General features: G+C 43.6%; 1 protein-coding gene across 5 annotated transcripts in view; it reads left to right on the top strand.

The window, feature by feature from the left end:
- The window catches only part of CRB1 (crumbs cell polarity complex component 1), a 265,895-nt gene that overhangs the window by 238,493 nt on the left and 8,264 nt on the right, over positions 1-19,138 (top strand). The window contains exon 12 of one of the 5 annotated variants that reach the window (XM_070768707.1): positions 15,261-16,839. The exons of the other annotated variants lie outside the window; for them this stretch is intronic. Coding sequence (XP_070624808.1) covers positions 15,261-15,329 — 69 coding nt within the window. The 3' untranslated portion in view covers positions 15,330-16,839. Of the gene's footprint in view, positions 1-15,260; positions 16,840-19,138 lie in introns of those variants that run through there. 5 annotated transcript variants of the gene reach the window in all.

The raw sequence follows: 19,138 nt of genomic DNA on the forward strand, positions 1-19,138 counted from the left end.
TCCCATGTTACTGATGAGAACACAAAGTCCGAGGTTAAGTGCCTTTCTCAAGCAGATCCAGTTCGGAAGGTGCAGGACCCATGTTCAGGCTCTGGGGCTTGTGCCCCACGTATGTGGGAGCAGCAGTGCAGACAGCTTGATGTGTCCGCAGAGTCCTCCGGCCCGTGAGCTCCTGGAAGGCTGTTTAACTCTGTAAGGTCTGGGCCTGGCTGCCCTGCCTGTCAGAGCTGGTGCTTCAGTCCTTACTGAAGGGATGAATGGATGGACAAAGGAATGGTGGGTGGCACGTGGTTTGCACAGAGGAGGGGAGGGCAGGGAAAGTTTCTCTCAGAAGATCATTGACCCAGGTCTTACAGAATGAGCAGGAATTTTCTTAACAACACAAAAAGCACATTTTCCCCAGACGTCTTTTTTGTTTTGTTTGATTGTTTATTGCCAAAGGGCTGAATAAATTGGTTCTCATAGAAGAAATTGTCACAAGTAAAGTTGTGTGCTGTTAGCAGAGAGCTCAGAATCCCAGGTTTTCACTGAGTTCTTCAGTGAGATGTGCTGCAATGCGTTCATAATTACACGTGGCCTCGATGGTAAGGCGTTTGTGTAACGGCGTCTTGATATTTGCAAGAGTCTGAGAAAGGAACCCTGAAGACCAAGTGTAAGAGCATCGAGTTCCTTCGGGGTCATGGGAGGAGGGTTAGAGGTCTGAGAGAGACAAGGAGATTTATGGCACTGACCCTACAAGATGATAAACAGTGGACAGATTGTTGAGGAGCCCCAAGCAGTGAAAGAGGAAAAGGTGCTGATGAAATTCAGGCGGTTCCAGGAGACCAGGAGGACCCAGCAAAGTTAGAGCTGTTCCCAAGGGGAAGGGTGCCTGACGGCTGCCCCAGGAGACCACGGACATGGATGAAATGGCCTGTATTTACCCCAAGAACACCATTAGCACGACCAACGCTTCTCATTTTTTCACAGCACTGGTTGTAAGAAAAGCCTCTCGAAGAGATTTCCACTTGTTCCCCGCTTTCCGAGTTCAGCTGAGCCTGAGGGGCTAAGCCGTCCACCAGCTTCTCCTCCCCGCTAGGTCACCCTGCCTCTGAGCCACCTCTGTCTTCCAAGACTGCTCCCGTGGGCTGAGCTGACCGGCTGGGCCTCCCAGCAGGAAGCCCAGAGTCCTGTCCTTTCACAAGTCCCACCTTGAGGCCGAAAACGGCTGAGTGGCTGCTGTCCCTGCCCGCTGAGAGTCAAGGAGGTGACCACAGCATCAAACAGGCGTTTCTGCCCCGTGTCTGAGAGTGGACAGGACACAGGGAGGGAGGGAGGGGGACAGGGAATCAGGGAGATGCATAATCCCTACTCCGAGAATGTCAATAAAACAGCAATCTGGTTCTGGAAGAGAAAGAGAAGCCACAAGACATATGGAAAACAGCCCCTGATTTATGGGGCTGAGTGAAAGCACAGGATGAATTACAGAAGTTTGGTCACAGCGAGTTATTCCAAGAGGGGGAGTTTTCAAGGAGGTTATGGGAATTCGACTAGGCCATAAAACACGAGGAAGATTATTTGCAGAACAGAAAACGGGAGAGCGTTCAAGAGAGAAAAACGGTCAGGAGTAAAGATGTGATGGTGGGAACCGAATTTGGACAATGTGAGGTACAAAGAGGGACCAGCCCTGGCCGGGATGCCGAAGGATGCTGGAAGTGGTGGGGTATAAAATTGGATAAATTCAAGCGAGGGCTAGATTACAGATTAGATCGTCCAGCTTCTGTCTGAAACCCAGCCGGAGCAGGAAAGAGTCATTTCATAATAACCCAATTTGGGCCGGCACCACGCCGTCCTCTAAATTATTTTCAATAGGTTGTGATTTCCCACGGGCTGCCCCTCACTCTGATTAAAGGGGTTCCCTCCCACCAAAACCAGTAGCACCTTTCTTTAATGATGGTTGTATTTGACTGATGGAAACACCTTAGTGATATTCTCAGACTTATTCTTTCCTATTGGAACTCAAACTAATACAATTTGCTTCTTGTTCTAGATATTCTTTTTTTTTTTCTTTAAATTATGCTGTTTGGACAGGAAATTTTGTTGAATAGGCCTGGTTTGGGAGTTGGTTTTTCTCTAACTTATTAAAGGCACATATTCTTTAACCTGATTTCTGATTTCTGCTAATTAAAGATGTCTCTAGGCATAGTTCTGGGTTACTAAGTTTTGCTTTAAGCATCTTCCCCCCCCCCAAAAAAAAAAAAAACACGCTTCATTTGAATCTTTCTAAAGTTCTTTTTCATTAATTGAGGATTTTTCAGGCCTGTGATGCTCTCCCCCTTTTTTCTCAAAGGACCGAAGGCATGTTTTGGTCTGAGGAGGTTCAAGTTTAATCAGATTAAGTCTCCCTTCTCTAAAAACTGAGCAAATTCCCTGGATCAGCACCACGAAAAAGATTCTTTGAGGCAATAGACTAATAAAGCTATCATTCATCATCTTGAAGTATGTAAAATTAGAAAGGCATTTGCTCACTTTTTAAAATGTCCCAGTTATGCAAATCATTATAAAATAGACCAAGATGAAGATGAAAAGTGTTAGTTGCTCAGTTTCAGTTCAGTTCAGTCGCTCAGTCGTGTCCGACTCTTCGAGACCCCAAGAACCACAGCACACCAGGCCTCCCTGTCCATCACCAACTCCTGCAGTCCACCCAAACCCATGTCTGTTGAGTCGGTGATGCCATCCAACCATCTCATCCTCTGTCGTCCCCTTCTCCTCCTGCCTCAATCTTTCCCAGCATCAGGGTCTTTTCAAATGAGTCAGCTCTTCGCATCAGGTGGCCAAAGTATTGCAGTTTTGGCTTCAACATCAGTCCTACCAATGAACACCCAGGACTGATCTCCTTTAGGATGGACTGGTTGGATCTCCTTGCCATCCAAGGGACTTTCAAGAGTCTTCTCCAACATCACAGTTCAAAAGCATCAGTTCTTCGGCGCTCAGCTTGCTTTATAGTCCAACTCTCATATCCATACATGACTACTGGAAGAACCATAGCCTTGACTAGATGGACCTTTGTTGACAAAGTAATGTCTCTGCTTTTTAATATGCTGTCTAGGTTGGTCATAACTTTCCTTCCAAGGAGTAAGCGTCTTTTAATTTCATGGCTGCAGTCACCATCTGCAGTGATTTTGGAGCCCAGAAAAATAAAGTCAGCTACTGTTTCCACTATTTCCCCATCTATTTGCCATGAAGTGATGGGACTGGATGCCATGATATTTGTTTTCTGAATGTTGAGCTTTAAGCCAACGTTTTCACTCTCCTCTTTCACTTTCATCAAGAGGCTCGTTAGTTATTCTTCACTTTCTGCCATAAGGGTGGTGTCATCTGCATATCTGAGGTTATTGATATTTCTCCCAGCAATCTTGATTCCAGCTTGTGCTTCCTCCAGCCCAGCATTTCTCATGATGTACTCTGCATAATAAGTTAAATAAGCAGGATGACAATATACAGCCTTGACGTACTCCTTTTCCTATTTGGAATCAGTCTGTTGTTCCATGTCCAGTTCTAACTGTTGCTTCCTGACCTGCATACAGGTTTCTCAAGAGGCAGGTAAGGTGGTCTGGTATTCCCATCTCTCCGTCATGCCCGACTCTTTGTGAGCCCATGGGCTATGGCCCGCCAGGCTTCTCTGTCCATGGGATTCTCCAGGCAAGAATACTGGAGTGGTTTGCCTTTCCCTTCTCCAGGGGATCTTCCTGACCCAGGGATCAAACCCAGGTCTTGTGTGTTGCAGATGGACTCTTTACCATGTAAGCCACCAGGGAAGCCCCAAGATAGAGGTGGTTCGAGCATTTCTTTGGTTAGTGTAATTTGTTTTCAGAGCTAGGGAAGCCTGGAGTTTCTGAAAGAGGACCATTAACTGCCCAAGGAGAGTTACCAGTTCGGGACATGGGCAGCCCACTGGCTCAGGCGCCTGCTGACCAGAGCCCTCTCGTATCTCTTTCATCAAGATCTGGGCCTTCTCTGATGTTGAGCTATCTTGATGACCACAGGTGTGCCATGAGGAGTACCTCATTTAATCCTAACATCAGTAGGAAGGTTACTGACACTTGACAAATGCAAAAACTAAGGCCCAAACGGTTAAATGATTTACTCAGACTCATCACTGGTTTTCCTTCAAAACACTGTCTTGGGTTTCAGTGTCCTAATTTATACACACAACACCTGGAGATTGTTTTTCAGACTACGCTACCTGAACAGTTTAGAGATATTAGCATTTCTTAATTATAAAATAGGGGTTTGAAACAGACATCATTATATATAGACCCTCTCCAGTATTCTTGCCTGGAGAATCCCATGGACAGAGGAGCCTGGAGGGCTACAGTCCATGGGGTCACAAAGAGTCGGACACGACTGATCGACTTAGCACACGCACATGGACATATATAACTTACAGAAATACAAGTTTTTCACGAGACAGACGATATCCAGGTAACTCTGGAATTTTTTGAACATTTCCAGAGAGAATATGAAAAATGTAAATCTTGTAAACAAAGATTGTAGTATCTGCTCTGGGGCCCCCATAGAATCCAGAATAACCTATTTGTTTTTACCATTAGGTCATGTGAATGCTAAAGATATTCACAGCGGGCAGTATGTAAATTATTCTAATTTGCAGCTCCCTGAGGGTAATGGTCCTATATGTTTGAATTGAGATAATTCCATCGCTACTTAAATTACCAAAATAAATGTCCTTGAATTATAGTAACCAATATAAGCATCTTGCCTGGAGAATCCCATGGAGAGAGGAGCCTGGCGGGCTATAGCCTATGGGTTGCAAAGAGTGAGACATGACTAAAGAAACTTAGCACACACGGATGCACATTAAATCACCACTTAAATTACCAAAATAGATGCTCTTGAATCGTAGTGACCAATGTAAGCCTCCCATTTAACACTGTATTTGCGGAGCCCTAAGTGATGACTTTCAGCTTCCCCGTCACCTCGCGGGCTGAGCTCAGGAGGTCCAGGCTCTGTGTCCTCGTGTGCCATTTATCTTCTGCCTTGGGACAGTAACGGTGAGTGCTTGGCCGGCAGGGGGCGGGCTCCTGCCATGAGCGCCTTTGTACAAAGGCGTTCCTGGATGCAAGGAGCCTGGGAGGCCCTTTGTGAGCATCACACAGGCATGTGCCTTTACAGAGGGCAAAGCATTTGAGTGGCTCCCTGTTCAAGTAAAATATTGGGGGAGGAAGAGCTGGCTGGGTCCTGTGTGTTGACTCACACAGCCCTGTGGGCTGAAGCGGATTTGATAAGAGCACCATCCTTGGTCCAGTTCCGTTTTCAGGATTTGCTCACTGATGTCCTCATCAAACCAGCCCACCCTGAAGGAAATCAACCCTGACTCTTCGTTGGAAGGACTGATGCTGAAGCTGAAGCTCCAATACTTTAGCCACCTGATGTAAAGAGCCGACTCATTGGAAAAGACCCAGATGCTGGCAGAGATTGAAGGCGGGAGGAGAAGGGAGCGACAGAGGATGAGATGGTTGGATGGCATCACCAACTCCATGGACGTAACTTTGAGCAAGCTCCGGGAGTTGGTGATGGACAGGGAAGCCTGGCGTGCTGCAGTCCATGGGTGGCAAAGAGTTGGACGTGACTGAGCGACTGAACTGAACTGTCCACATCCCAGTGGTCCTGGATTGCAGTCACAATGACCAGCTCCTGCTGAGTTCTCCGAGTTCAAAGTGAGGTCCAGGTCAGTCTTGATGCACAGACCAACCAGGCCATGCTCTCTTCCTGAGAAGTAAGCCGAGTGTCACCTGGATAGAGCAGGCACTACCCGTCATCTGTCGAGTTCGCTTCTGCATTTGTTTTACAGTGCTATCTAATTTGTCGACTCAGCCAGAAAGAATTTGAGCAAATACGATGTGTTATGAACTTTGAAGTTGACAGAAAAGAAGAAGATGCTATATTCTGTTTGAATACAGCTTTCTAAATATAGAAGAGTATAGATCTTGAAACCACACATTAAGACATTAGTGTGATGAACCATAGGATTCCATAGCCAAGAATATGCTGATTAGAATTTTTGCCACACAAATTCAGAGTATGTTCTTACAAACAAAAGCAGGTAGACTTTATAACATTTGGGCAATGTTGGGCAAGGATGGGCAGTGCTGCCATCCTTGATTTTGTTCATGGCGCTGTAGGACAAGCTTCCCAGGTGGCTCAGTGCTGTAGAATCTGCCTGCCAGCACAGGGGATGTAGGAGACTCTGGTTCCATCCGTGAATTGGGAAGATCCCCTGGAGGAGGAAATGGGAACCCACTCCAGTATTCTTGCCTGGAGAATCCCATGGACAGAGGAGCCTGGAGGGCTACAGTCCATGGAACTGCAAAGAGACATATCTGGACACATTTTGTGTCAGATTTTTATGGGTAGTAACATGCCATTGCAGTGAGACAGCTTAAGTGCATTTGAGGGACTCTGGGATCACCATCCTCATCAGCTGGCATTTATTGAATGCAGGAACTGTAAATCATGCTTATATACTTTATATAGAGAAAAGGATGCAAGCATGTTTTCATGTAAACAATGCTGAGGCCATTTTTAAAAAATCTACAAGAAAATAAGAGCTCCTATATAATAGTTTTGAAACTTAGTGTCTCAAAAATGTTAGTCACTCAGTCGTGTCCGACTCTTTGCGGCACTGTGGACTGTAGCCCTCCAGGCTCCTCTGCCCATAGGATTCTCCAGGCAAGAATACTGGAGTGGGTCACCATGCCCTTCTCCAGGGGATCTTCCCAACCCAGGGGTTGAACCCACGTCTCCTGCATTGCAGGCAGATTCTTTACCAGCATCTCAAAAGGAGTATGAAAACCACTCTGTCATTCACCCAAACTATGAAGACCTTAAATCCTTTGGCAGTGGGTGAAACGTGAGAGGCCTCCTTCCACTTGCCCCTAAGCATTACCCAGTGTCTTAAAACATCACAGACTCTTTCAGTCAAGCATCCTAAAAACATCACGGACTCCTTCATTCAAGCAGAGGCAGAAGAAATAATATGTTCTGGCAAACTAGGTATAAATGCTTCCAGAAGGCTTAACTCCTTTTACTTGGAAACTAGTAAATGGACGTGCAATTTTTAATTACAAATTTTAAACTTTCCATCAGAGTCAATTGTGCTGATGTTAGTCAAACCTAATCCAGGCATTGATTCAAGAACCTGCTGATGGAGTTAAAAAAAAAAATACATGGAAACTCGTTAACAAGAAGCTCAATTATCTGCATCTCAGCAAATCAGGCCGGAGTGTCACGTTAATCTGCTGAGCTCAGGCAGCCCAGAGCCAGAGGAGATCGCCTCCTCTCCTTCGCTGTTAATATTTACACTTGGAAGCGATACCTGGCTGCAATCTGAGTGCTGCACCTCCAAAGGCAGTTGTTGGCTTGATACCTTGTTTTCTGACACTGCAAAGCGAGGAAACAGCTACCTTCTTAATCATCGCCTGATAACATTGTGTTAAAACCAGAGGGTAGCACAAGGGCTGTTTCATACAAGCAACAACCCTGGGAGATTTTCCTGTGTTGCTTTGTTTCTTGGTAGACATGCTGGGCTGTTAAAAGCATAGGACTGAAAGTTGTGAATTAGGGGTCCCTTTCTTTGTTCTGCTGAATTTTTCAGCATCTATGCAGGCACTGTTTAGAGAGACAGCTTTGCTCCCAGATAGCTGCTGTGTGCCAGGCACCTGCCTAGAACTCACAGAAAAAACGCTTCCACCCATCAGCCTACTTTTGTCGGAGCTTATTCTGTCGTGCTGGAGAAGGCAATGGTATCCCACTCCAGTACTCTTGCCTGGAAAATCCCATGGACGGAGGAGCCTGGTAGTCTGCAGTCCATGGGGTCACTAAGAGTCAGACACGACTGAGTGTCTTCACTTTCACTTTTCACTTTCATGCATTGGAGAAGGAAATGGCAACCCACTCCAGTGTTCTTGCCTGGAGAATCCCAGGGACTGGGGAGCCTGGTGGGCTGCCGTCTCTGGGGTTGCGCAGAGTCAGACACGACTGAAGAAACTTAGCAGCAGCAGCAGCAGCATTTTGTTGTGCAAAGCAGCAGCATTTTGTTGTGCAAAGTCCTAAAAAATTAGAGCAACACCGGTAAACAGAAGCACTGCTGATTATGTAAACACTGTCCATAGCAAGAGATCTGAATATAAAATAACTATTATTACTCATCTCTCAGTGGGTAAATATGTCAAATAAGGGGAACTTGGTTGAAATTCAGGGTAAACTTAGGGTTATATCTACCTAGTGCTCTACCCAGGATGCATCTGTGTATAAGTGAACAAACCCGGATGATTTGGATACCAGATCTGCTGCTTAAGCAATTCATTACTTGGGACAAATTGCTTAAAAGATCTTTTAATTAAGGGCAACAATCTCTGTATCCTTAGACAATCATGAAGATTAAACTGAGATGGCATGGCAGAGGCCAGGGACATATTAAATCCTCAGGTTTTAATTACTTTTCCTTTTTTCCCCTGTTCACCACCTTTTAGCTGGAGAAGGAAATGGCAACCCACTCCAGTATTCTTGCTGGAGAATCCCATGGACAGAGGAGCCTGGCCCGCTACAGTCCATAGGGTCGCAAAGAGTCAGATGTGACTGAGCGACTGAGCACACACACCCCACCTTTTCGTTCTGAAGTATCAATATTTTACAGCTGATCTCATTGTAGAAAATGGGCTGGATATCGAACAGATGAATTGCCTGGGTGGAATGCACAAATAATCAACAACCTGCTTGTCACCTTTATGTTAGAAATAGATTTATTCCAGGTTCCTAAGACCAGGGAAAGAGCCCTACAAAACTGTAGCAAAGAACCATTAATAAAAGAGAACAATGAAACCATTGGGTAGAGGGCCAACCTCTGAGAACCTCTCAGGATGAAAATGCCTCCTAACAGGGAGGCAATTCCTCCCCAGGTCTGCCTCACAGAAGAGCCCTGGGCTGAGGTGAGCCGTGCTGTGACTTTTTCTCATCTCGGAGTCGTAGTTACTCCTGAAGTCATTAAATCAGAGCAGATGGCTTCCTTTTACACCCTGTGCTGTCAGTGGAATGTAAATGTTTCTCCTCACAGCAACGAGAGTCCCGAGGCTGCGTGTTTAATCTGCGCTCTGCAAGCACAGTGACCCTGAAAAGAACACGGGTGCGGAGCCAGCCTTTGGAGGGTTGGCAGCCGTCCTCGTAAACAGAACGGGGGAGGATTTCGCAAGCCTGGCGACTAATCACGGCTTGCTTCCTGGGGCTCTTAACAGAGCCACGTCCCTGAGGACAAGTCATCTAAATGGTGGTGGAACAGAAAAGTTATAGACTCAAGGGAAATAGTCTTTACAGGAAGGGAGAGGAGTGTTAGTCTAGGGTCTGGGAAAAAGAAGCAAGGAGACTGAAGAGGCTTAGTTTACAGTCCGAATTCTCAGTTCTCAGTCTCTTTGGGGGTTTAGCAAACAAGATTTCCGTATGTTTCAGATTATTCAAGTTAGTAAGGGGGATATTCTTTGGGCAATTACTCTAAACTTCAGGGCGGGTGGGGGCGGGTGGAAATGAATGTAAATAATTAAAATTTCAATATGACATAGAATATGAGACAGTACAGTGATCAGCAAAGACAATACAGAGAAAAGCTTTACACTCTTAGAATATTAACAGCAAATTATTAAACCAGAATGGAATTAAATAAATTAGCTGGGTTATCTTATTTCTTCTTTAAAAGGTCTCTGAACTGGGTAGGCAGCAGAGAACCTGATCTCCATTTTATTAAAACATCACTAGAAATTAGTGGCCACAGGAGGGGAGGGTGTGACCTGTCCTTTGAGCCCTCTGTAGGGAAGGCAGAGAGCTTCTCAGGCAAGGGTCTCCTCGATCGTTCTTTCAAAAGGTGGCGCAGGCTGGTTGAACACCATAATTACTGTGTCCAGACACTTTGCTGCTGTTGTTCAGTTGCTCAGTCGTGTCCACCCCTTTGTGACCCCATGGACTACAGCACGCCAGGCTTCCCTGTCCTTCACCATCTCCTGAAGTTTGCTCAAACTCATGTCCATTGAGTCGGTGATGCTATCTAACCACCTTGTCCTCTGCCACCCCCTTTTCCTCCTGCTTTCGATCTTTCCCAGCATCAGGGTCATTTCCAATGAGTTGGCTCTTTGCATCAGGTGTCCAGACACTTAGAGCTTCAAAAATGTAAAGTAACCATCACAGCTAGAGTCTGATCTCATTTTATACTGGGCTCTTAAATTCTATACTATATTAGTACGTAGAGATAGGGTGCTGTAGTTCAGCACGGCTTTAGTTATTGTTTAGTTGCTCACTCATGTCTGACTGTGACCTCACGGACTATAGCCCACCAGATTCCTCTGTCCATGGTATTCCCTAGGCAATGATACTAGAGTGGGTTGCCATGCCCTACTCCAGGGGATCTTCCCAACTCAGGGATCAAACTTGGGTCTCTTGCATTGACAGGTCGATTCTTTACCACTGAGCCACCGAGGAAGCCAGGGTTTTTAGACTAAGAGTTAAATGCTGTTAGACTTTATTTTTGTCTCTCAAAGAAGGAAAACTGTCCATGCCTCAATACTAATGTAAACAGATCATTATCCCCAGATAGGAGAATCTGATGGACTGAGGAGCCTGGTGGGCTACAGTCCATGGGGTTGCTAAGAGTCAGACATGACTGAGCAACTTCACTTTCACTTTTCACTTTCATGCATTGGAGAAGGAAATGGCAACCCACTCCAGTGTTCTTGCCTGGAGAATCCCAGGGACGGGGGAGCCTGATGGGCTGCCGTCTATGGGGTTGCACAGAGTTGGACACGACTGAAGCAACTTAGCAGCAGCAGCAGGCAGACTATTAGCAACATCAGACATAAGATTCTTGTGTTCATGTTTGTGTTTTAATTGTGCCAGCAGTAAAACCTATAGAACTTTACCAAAAGGCTTATTTGGAATTTGAATGCTTGACTTCTGAAAGAACTCTGTGTTCTGAAACGAAATACTACTTGAACCAGCCTTCCCAATATGAAGATTTCTAACTTTGCTGGTGGTAAGACACCCTGGTGTTTTTTTTTTTTTTTTATATAATCGAATTTATTTTATTTTTTTGTTGTTGTTGTTTTTTTTCAATTTAATTTTATTTTTAACCTTTACATAATTGTATTAGTTTTGCCAAATATCAAAATGAATCCATCACAGGTATACATGTGCTCCCCATCCTGAACCCTCCTCCCTCCTCCCTCCCCATACTCTCCCTCTGGGTCGTCCCAGTGCACTAGCCCCAAGCATCCAGTATCGTGCATTGAACCTGGACTGGCATCTCGTTTCATACATGATATTTTACATGTTTCAATGCCATTCTCCCAAATCTTCCCACCCTCTCCCTCTCCCACAGAGTCCATAAGACTGTTCCATACATCAGCATCACTTTTGCTGTCTCGTACACAGGGTTATTGTTATCATCTTTCTAAATTCCATATATATGCGTTAGTATACTGTATTGGTGTTTTTCCTTCTGGCTTACTTCACTCTGTATAATAGGCTCCAGTTTCATCCACCTCATTAGAACTGATTCAAATGTATTCTTTTTAATGGCTGAGTAATACTCCATTGTGTATATGTACCACGGCTTTCTTATCCATTCATCTGCCGATGGACATCTAGGTTGCTTCCATGTCCTGGCTATTATAAACAGTGCTGCGATGAACATTGGGGTACACGTGTCTCTTTCCCTTCTGGTTTCCTCAGTGTGTATGCCCAGCAGTGGGATTGCTGGATCATAAGGCAGTTCTATTTCCAGTTTTTTAAGGAATCTCCACACTGTTCTCCATAGTGGCTGGACTAGTTTGCATTCCCACCAACAGTGTAAGAGGGTTCCCTTTCCTCCACACCCTCTCCAACATTTATTATTTGTAGACTTTTGGATCGCAGCCATTCTGACTGGTGTGAAATGGTACCTCATAGTGGTCTTGATTTGCATTTCTCTGATAATGAGTGATGTCGAGCATCTTTTCATGTGTTTGTTAGCCATCTGTATGTCTTCTTTGGAGAAATGTCTATTTAGTTCTTTGGCCCATTTTTTGATTGGGTCATTTATTTTTCTGGAGTTGAGCTGTAGGAGTTGCTTGTATATTTTGGAGATTAGTTGTTTGTCAGTTGCTTCATTTGCTATTATTTTCTCCCATTCTGAAGGCTGTCTTTTCACCTTGCTGATAGTTTCCTTTGATGTGCAGAAGCTTTTAATGTTAATTAGGTCCCATTTGTTTATTTTTGCTTTTATTTCTGATATTCTGGGAGGTGGGTCATAGAGGATCCTGCTGTGATGTATGTCAGAGAGTGTTTTGCCTATGTTCTCCTCTAGGAATTTTATAGTTTCTGGTCTTATGTTTAGATCTTTAATCCATTTTGAGTTTATTTTTGTGTATGGTGTTAGAAAGTGTTCTAGTTTCATTCTTTTACAAGTGGTTGACCAGTTTTCCCAGCACCACTTGTCAAAGAGATTGTCTTTAATCCATTGTATATTCTTGCCTCCTTTGTCAAAGATAAGGTGTCCATATGTGCGTGGATTTATCTCTGGGCTTTCTATTTTGTTCCATTGATCTATATTTCTGTCTTTGTGCCAGTACCATACTGTCTTGATAACTGTGGCTTTGTAGTAGAGCCTGAAGTCAGGTAGGTTGATTCCTCCAGTTCCATTCTTCTTTCTCAAGATCGCTTTGGCTATTTGAGGTTTTTTGTATTTCCATACAAATTGTGAAATTATTTGTTCTAGCTCTGTGAAGAATACTGTTGGTAGCTTGATAGGGATTGCATTGAATCTATAGATTGCTTTGGGTAGTATACTCATTTTCACTATATTGATTCTTCCAATCCATGAACATGGTATGTTTCTCCATCTATTAGTGTCCTCTTTGATTTCTTTCACCAGTGTTTTATAGTTTTCTATATATAGGTCTTTAGTTTCTTTAGGTAGATATATTCCTAAGTATTTTATTCTTTTTGTTGCAATGGTGAATGGAATTGTTTCCTTAATTTCTCTTTCTGTTTTCTCATTATTAATGTATAGGAATGCAAGGGATTTCTGTGTGTTGGTTTTATATCCTGCAACTTTACTATAGTCATTGATTAGTTCTAGTAATTTTCTGGTGGAGTCTTTAGGGTTTTCTGTGTAGAGGATCATGTCATCTGCAAATAGTGAGAGTTTTACTTCTTCTTTTCCAATTTGGATTCCTTTTATTTCTTTTTCTGCTCTGATTGCTGTGGCCAAGACTTCCAAAACTATGTTGAATAGTAATGGTGAAAGTGGGCACCCTTGTCTTGTTCCTGACTTTAGAGGAAATGCTTTCAATTTTTCACCATTGAGGATAATGTTTGCTGTGGGTTTGTCATATATAGCTTTTATTATGTTGAGGTATGTTCCTTCTATTCCTGCTTTCTGGAGAGTTTTTATCATAAATGGGTGTTGAATTTTGTCAAAGGCTTTCTCTGCATCTATTGAGATAATCATATGGTTTTTATTTTTCAATTTGTTAATGTGGTATATTACATTGATTGATTTGCAGATATTGAAGAATCCTTGCATCCCTGGGATAAAGCCCACTTGATCGTGGTGTATGATCTTTTTAATGTGTTGCTGGATTCTGGTTGCTAGAATTTTGTTAAGGATTTTTGCATCTATGTTCATCAGTGATATTGGCCTGTAGTTTTCTTTTTTTGTGGGATCTTTGTCAGGTTTTGGTATTAGGGTGATGGTGGCCTCATAGAATGAGTTTGGAAGTTTACCTTCCTCTGCAATTTTCTGGAAGAGTTTGAGCAGGATAGGTGTTAGCTCTTCTCTAAATTTTTGGTAGAATTCAGCTGTGAAGCCATCTGGATCTGGGCTTTTGTTTGCTGGAAGATTTTTGATTACAGTTTCAATTTCCGTGCTTGTGATGGGTCTGTTAAAATTTTCTATTTCTTCCTGGTCGAGTTTTGGAAAGTTGTACTTTTCTAAGAATTTGTCCATTTCTTTCACGTTGTCCATTTTATTGGCATATAATTGTTGATAGTAGTCTCTTATGATCCTTTGTATTTCTGTGTTGTCTGTTGTGATCTCTCCATTTTCATTTCTAATTTTATTGATTTGATTTTTCTCCCTTTGTTTCTTGATGAGTCTGGCTAATGGTTTGTCAATTTTATTTATCCTTTCAAAGAACCAGCTTTTGGTTTTGTTGATTTTTGCTATGGTCTCCTTTGTTTCTTTTGCATTTATTTCTGCTCTAATTTTTAAGATTTCTTTCCTTCTACTAACCCTGGGGTTCTTCCTTTCTTCCTTTTCTAGTTGCTTTAGGTGTAGAGTTAGGTTATTTATTTGACTTTTTTCTTGTTTCTTGAGGTTAGTGGTAAGACACCCTGGTGTTTTAAGTGGCAACAAGCTCACAGATTTAAGAATGCTTGCTTCAGATCTGGCCAACCTCAGCATGGCAGGCTTCTTACCTGTTTAGACATAGCAATTCTCAAACGATTTCGAAGGGAGAAGCTATGCCCTGAAAGACTTCTCATTAAAGCGCACAATCCAGCTTTCATCTTCTGCGAGGCCAACTCTGAAACTGAAAGTCTGATCAGTTGATGTAAACTGACAGTGACAATAGAAATAGCTACTTCTGAGATTATTTAAGAGAAGGTACAGGACATCCATCCACGAAACACTGGAAGGTAGGGTTTTTATTTCTATGTTTGCTTTTTAAAATAAGAATAGAGTAAATGGCACAATAGATTATATAAACAAGGCCTTCAATGACAAGCTGTCAGAGTTAAAGTGATGTGTTTCACACGGGTGACTTGATGCCACTCTTTATCACCTACACAAGGGGAAGCCAACTAGAGTCTGGTCAATAAAATACAGCCTCCAGGGCTGGGCCCGGGGCACAGCTGACCTCGTGTGGCAGAGCCCAGTGACTTGGCACCCACTTCTGCCGGGACCCCGCAGGCCCTGGCTCCAGTGCCATCTGAGGGAGGTCGGACATTTAAGCTCCATTTGATGAATAAACGCGGATGTGGGTATGTCAGAGGAGGCGTGGCAGTCCGTCTCCGCACTCCATTAATTTATTGCAGGTCTGAGGCATCAGTGGAGCCGGTTATTCCAAAGCTGGGTTTACTGCCATCTCACAACTGTTGAAAATTAAACTCCATGTGCTGCAAGTTAGGGGTTTCCAGGGTATCTCATTATAGAGGCTGCTTTTCTTTTTTTTTTTTTCCAGAGGCTGGAATCTTTGCTGAATTACAGAGGGAGCGATTTGAATGTCGACTTGGACCAAATAGTTTTCTGATAAGTTGGCCATAAATCCTCAGCAAAATAAGCTTGGTGTTCTCAGCATATCTGTTAGCTTTTTGATCATTTTTATGGCTTTCCTTTTGCTGGTCAAATTATCCTTATACGCCCCTAAAGCCCCCCTGACATGGATTAAGCCGACACAAACCAATAGACCTTCATTACTCTAGCAACTGGTTTTGATTTTCGGGCAATAAATATGGTGACATAGACTAGATTACCTCTGGCGAAAAAGAAAGGACATGTGATAAGCCATAAGCATGTAGGGGATTCAGCACTCTCTTTTCCTGCCTAATGTGAGAATGAATCAATAGCAGCTTTTCACCAACTGAGGAAAGTTGGTAAGAAGGACATAATCTGAGTGAGGAAAGGGCCAAGGTATAGCTTTTAGATAGCATCACCAACTCCATGGACATGTACCTGAGCAAACTCTGCAAGATAGTGGAGGACAGGGAAGCCTGGTATGCTGTGGTCCATGGGGTCGTAAAGAGTCAAACATGACTTAAAACAACAACAACAGCTTTCAGGTCAAGAAGGATGGTGCCAGGAGATGGTGAGAAAGACCATGAACGCCTACCATGTGCCTGGCACCGTGTTAGGTTCCGGCAGGGGGTGGTTAAGGCCAATTCCGTGATGAAACTGGGTGTGTGATGTGATCCATGAATGTCTCAGTGTCTGGCAGGGGAGATAAAACCATTGACGGGAACAAGATTTACTGGGCAGTAAAATTATAGCAGAGAGAGAAATCACAAGACCTGAAGTAGCAGAGGAACAAACAGTGAAAGAAGCAAGATCTGGAAACTGGGGGTTTAGGGGAATTACTTTCACCATAACCAGGAGCTGACTGTGGCTCAGACCATGAACTCCTTATTGCCAAATTCAGACTTAAATTGAAGAAAGTAGGCAAAACCAATAGACCATTCAGGTATGACCTAAATCAAATCCCTTATGATTATACAGTGGAAGTGAGAAATAGATTTAAGGGCCTAGATCAGATAGATAGAGTGCCTGATGAACTATGGAATGAGGTTCATGACATTGTACAGGAGACAGGGATCAAGACCATCCCCATGGAAAAGAAATGCAAAAAAGCAAAATGGCTGTCTGGGGAGGCCTTACAAATAGCTGTGAAAAGAAGAGAAGCAAAAAGCAAAGGAGAAAAGGAACGATATAAACATCTGAATGCAGAGTTCCAAAGAATAGCAAGAAGAGATAAGAAAGCCTTCTTCAGCGATCAATGCAAAGAAATAGAGGAAAACAACAGAATGGGAAGAACTACAGATCTCTTCAAGAAAATCAGAGATACCAAAGGAACATTTCATGCAAAGATGAGCTCTATAAAGGACAGAAATGGTATGGACCTAACAGAAGCAGAAGATATTAAGAAGAGATGGCAAGAATACACAGAAGAACTGTACAAAAAAGATCTTCACAACCCAGATAATCACGCTGGTGTGATCACTAACCTAGAGCCAGACATCCTGGAATGTGAAGTCAAGTGGGCCTTAGAAAGCATCACTATGAACAAAGCTAGTGGAGGTGATGGAATTCCAGTTGAGCTATTCCAAATCCTGAAAGATGATGCTGTGAAAGTGCTGCCCTCAATATGCCAGCAAGTTTGGAAAACTCAGCAATGGCCACAGGACTGGAAAAGGTCAGTTTTCATTCTAATCCCAAAGAAAGGCAATGCCAAGGACTGCTCAAACTACCGCACAATTGCACTCATCTCACACGCTAGTAAAGTAATGCTCAAAATTCTCCAAGCCAGGCTTCAGCAATATGTGAACCGTGAACTTCCTGATGTTCTAACTGGTTTTAGAAAAGGCAGAGGAACCAGAGATCAAATTGCCAACATCCGCTGGATCATGGAAAAAGCAAGAGAATTCCAGAAAAACATCTATTTCTGCTTTATTGACTATGCCAAAGCCTTTGTGTGGATCACAATAAACTGTGGAAAATTCTGAAAGAGATGGGAATACCAGACCACCTGACCTGCCTCTTGAGAAATTTGTATGCAGGTCAGGAAGCAACAGTTAGAACTGGACATGGAACAACAGACTGGTTCCAAATAGGAAAAGGAGGACGTCAAGGCTGTATATTGTCACCCTGTTTATTTAACTTATATGCAGAGTACATTATGAGAAATGCTGGACTGGAAGAAATACAAGCTGGAATCAAGATTGCTGGGAGAAATATCAATAACCTCAGATATGCAGATGACACCACCCTTATGGCAGAAAGTGAAGAGGAACTAAAAAGCCTCTTGACGAAGGCAAAAGTGGAGAGTGAATAAGTTGGCTTAAAGCTCAACATTCAGAAAACAAAGATCATGGCATCCGGTCCCATCACTTCATGGGAAATAGATGGGGAAACAGTGGAAACAGTGTCAGACTTTATTTTTCTGGGCTCAAAAATCACTGGAGATGGTGACTGCAGCCATGAAATTAAAAGACGCTTACTCCTTGGAAGGAAAGTTATGACCAACCTAGATAGCATATTCAAAAGCAGAGACATTACTTTGCCAACAAAGGTTCGTCTAGTCAAGGCTATGGTTTTTCCTGTGGTTATGTATGGATGTGAGAGTTGGACTGTGAAGAAGGCTGAGCGCCGAAGAATTGATGCTTTTGAACTGTGGTGTTGGAGAAGACTCTTGAGAGTCCCTTGGACTGCAAGGAGATCCAACCAGTCCATTCTGAAGGAGATCAGCCCTGGGATTTCTTTGGAAGGAATGATGCTAAAGCTGAAACTTTGGCCACCTCATGCGAAGAGTTGACTCATTGGAAAAGACTCTGATGCTGGGAGGGATTGGGGGCAGGAGGAGAAGGGGACGACAGAGGATGAGAAGGCTGGATGGCATCACTGACTCGATGGATGTGAGTTTGAGTGAACTCTGGGAGTTGGTAATGGACAGGGAGGCCTGGCGTGCTGCGATTCATGGGGTCACAAAGAGTCAGACACAACTGAGCGACTTATCTGATCTGATCTGAACCATCATTTTTTAAAACATTACTTTTCCATGATTTGGGGGGGTGGGAAATGAAAGTTAAAGAAAATCAGAAAAAAAAAATAATAATGCAGTGAACACATGCATGCCCTTCACCCAGTTACAGCAACTTTTTTAGTATTTTGTTCCCTTTCTTACCTCTGGATACGTATGTTTTTGCCCCTTCTTTAGAATGTAGGGTGCAGAAGTTATAACATTTTGCTTGCATGCTAAGTCATTTCAGTCATGTCCAACTCTTTGTGACCCTATGTTTGCCACTAAATATTTCAGCAAATGTCTCCAAAGAAATACGACTTCCTTCTGCTGCAATCCACGGGGTCTCTAAGAGTCGGACACGACTGAGCGACTTCACTTTCACTTTTCACTTTACTGCATTGGAGAAGGAAATGACAACCCACTCCAGTGTTCTTGCCTGGAGAATCCCAGGGACAGGGGAGCCTGGTGGGCTGCCGTCTATGGGGTCGCACAGAGTCGGACACGACGGAAGCGACTTAGCAGCAGCAGCAACAGCTGGAACTGCATGCTAATGTGAGTGCTCTGTCGCTCAGTCGTGTCTGACTCTTTGCGACCCCATGGGCTGTAGCCCGCCAGGCTCCTCAGTCCATGGAACTTTTTAGGCAAAAACACTGGAGTGGGTTGCCATTTCTTCCTCCAGCGTATCTTCCTGACACAGGGGTTGAACCCGAATCTCTTGAGTCTCCTGCATTGGCAGGTGGATTCTTTACCACTGTGCCATCTGAGAAGCCCATATACTAGTAAGCGTTCATGAAATTGACCATCTCATATACTACCCATGTTCAGAT

This window comes from Bos indicus, chromosome 16 (assembly GCF_029378745.1).
Source record: "Bos indicus isolate NIAB-ARS_2022 breed Sahiwal x Tharparkar chromosome 16, NIAB-ARS_B.indTharparkar_mat_pri_1.0, whole genome shotgun sequence".
NCBI classification, from domain to species: domain Eukaryota; kingdom Metazoa; phylum Chordata; class Mammalia; order Artiodactyla; family Bovidae; genus Bos; species Bos indicus.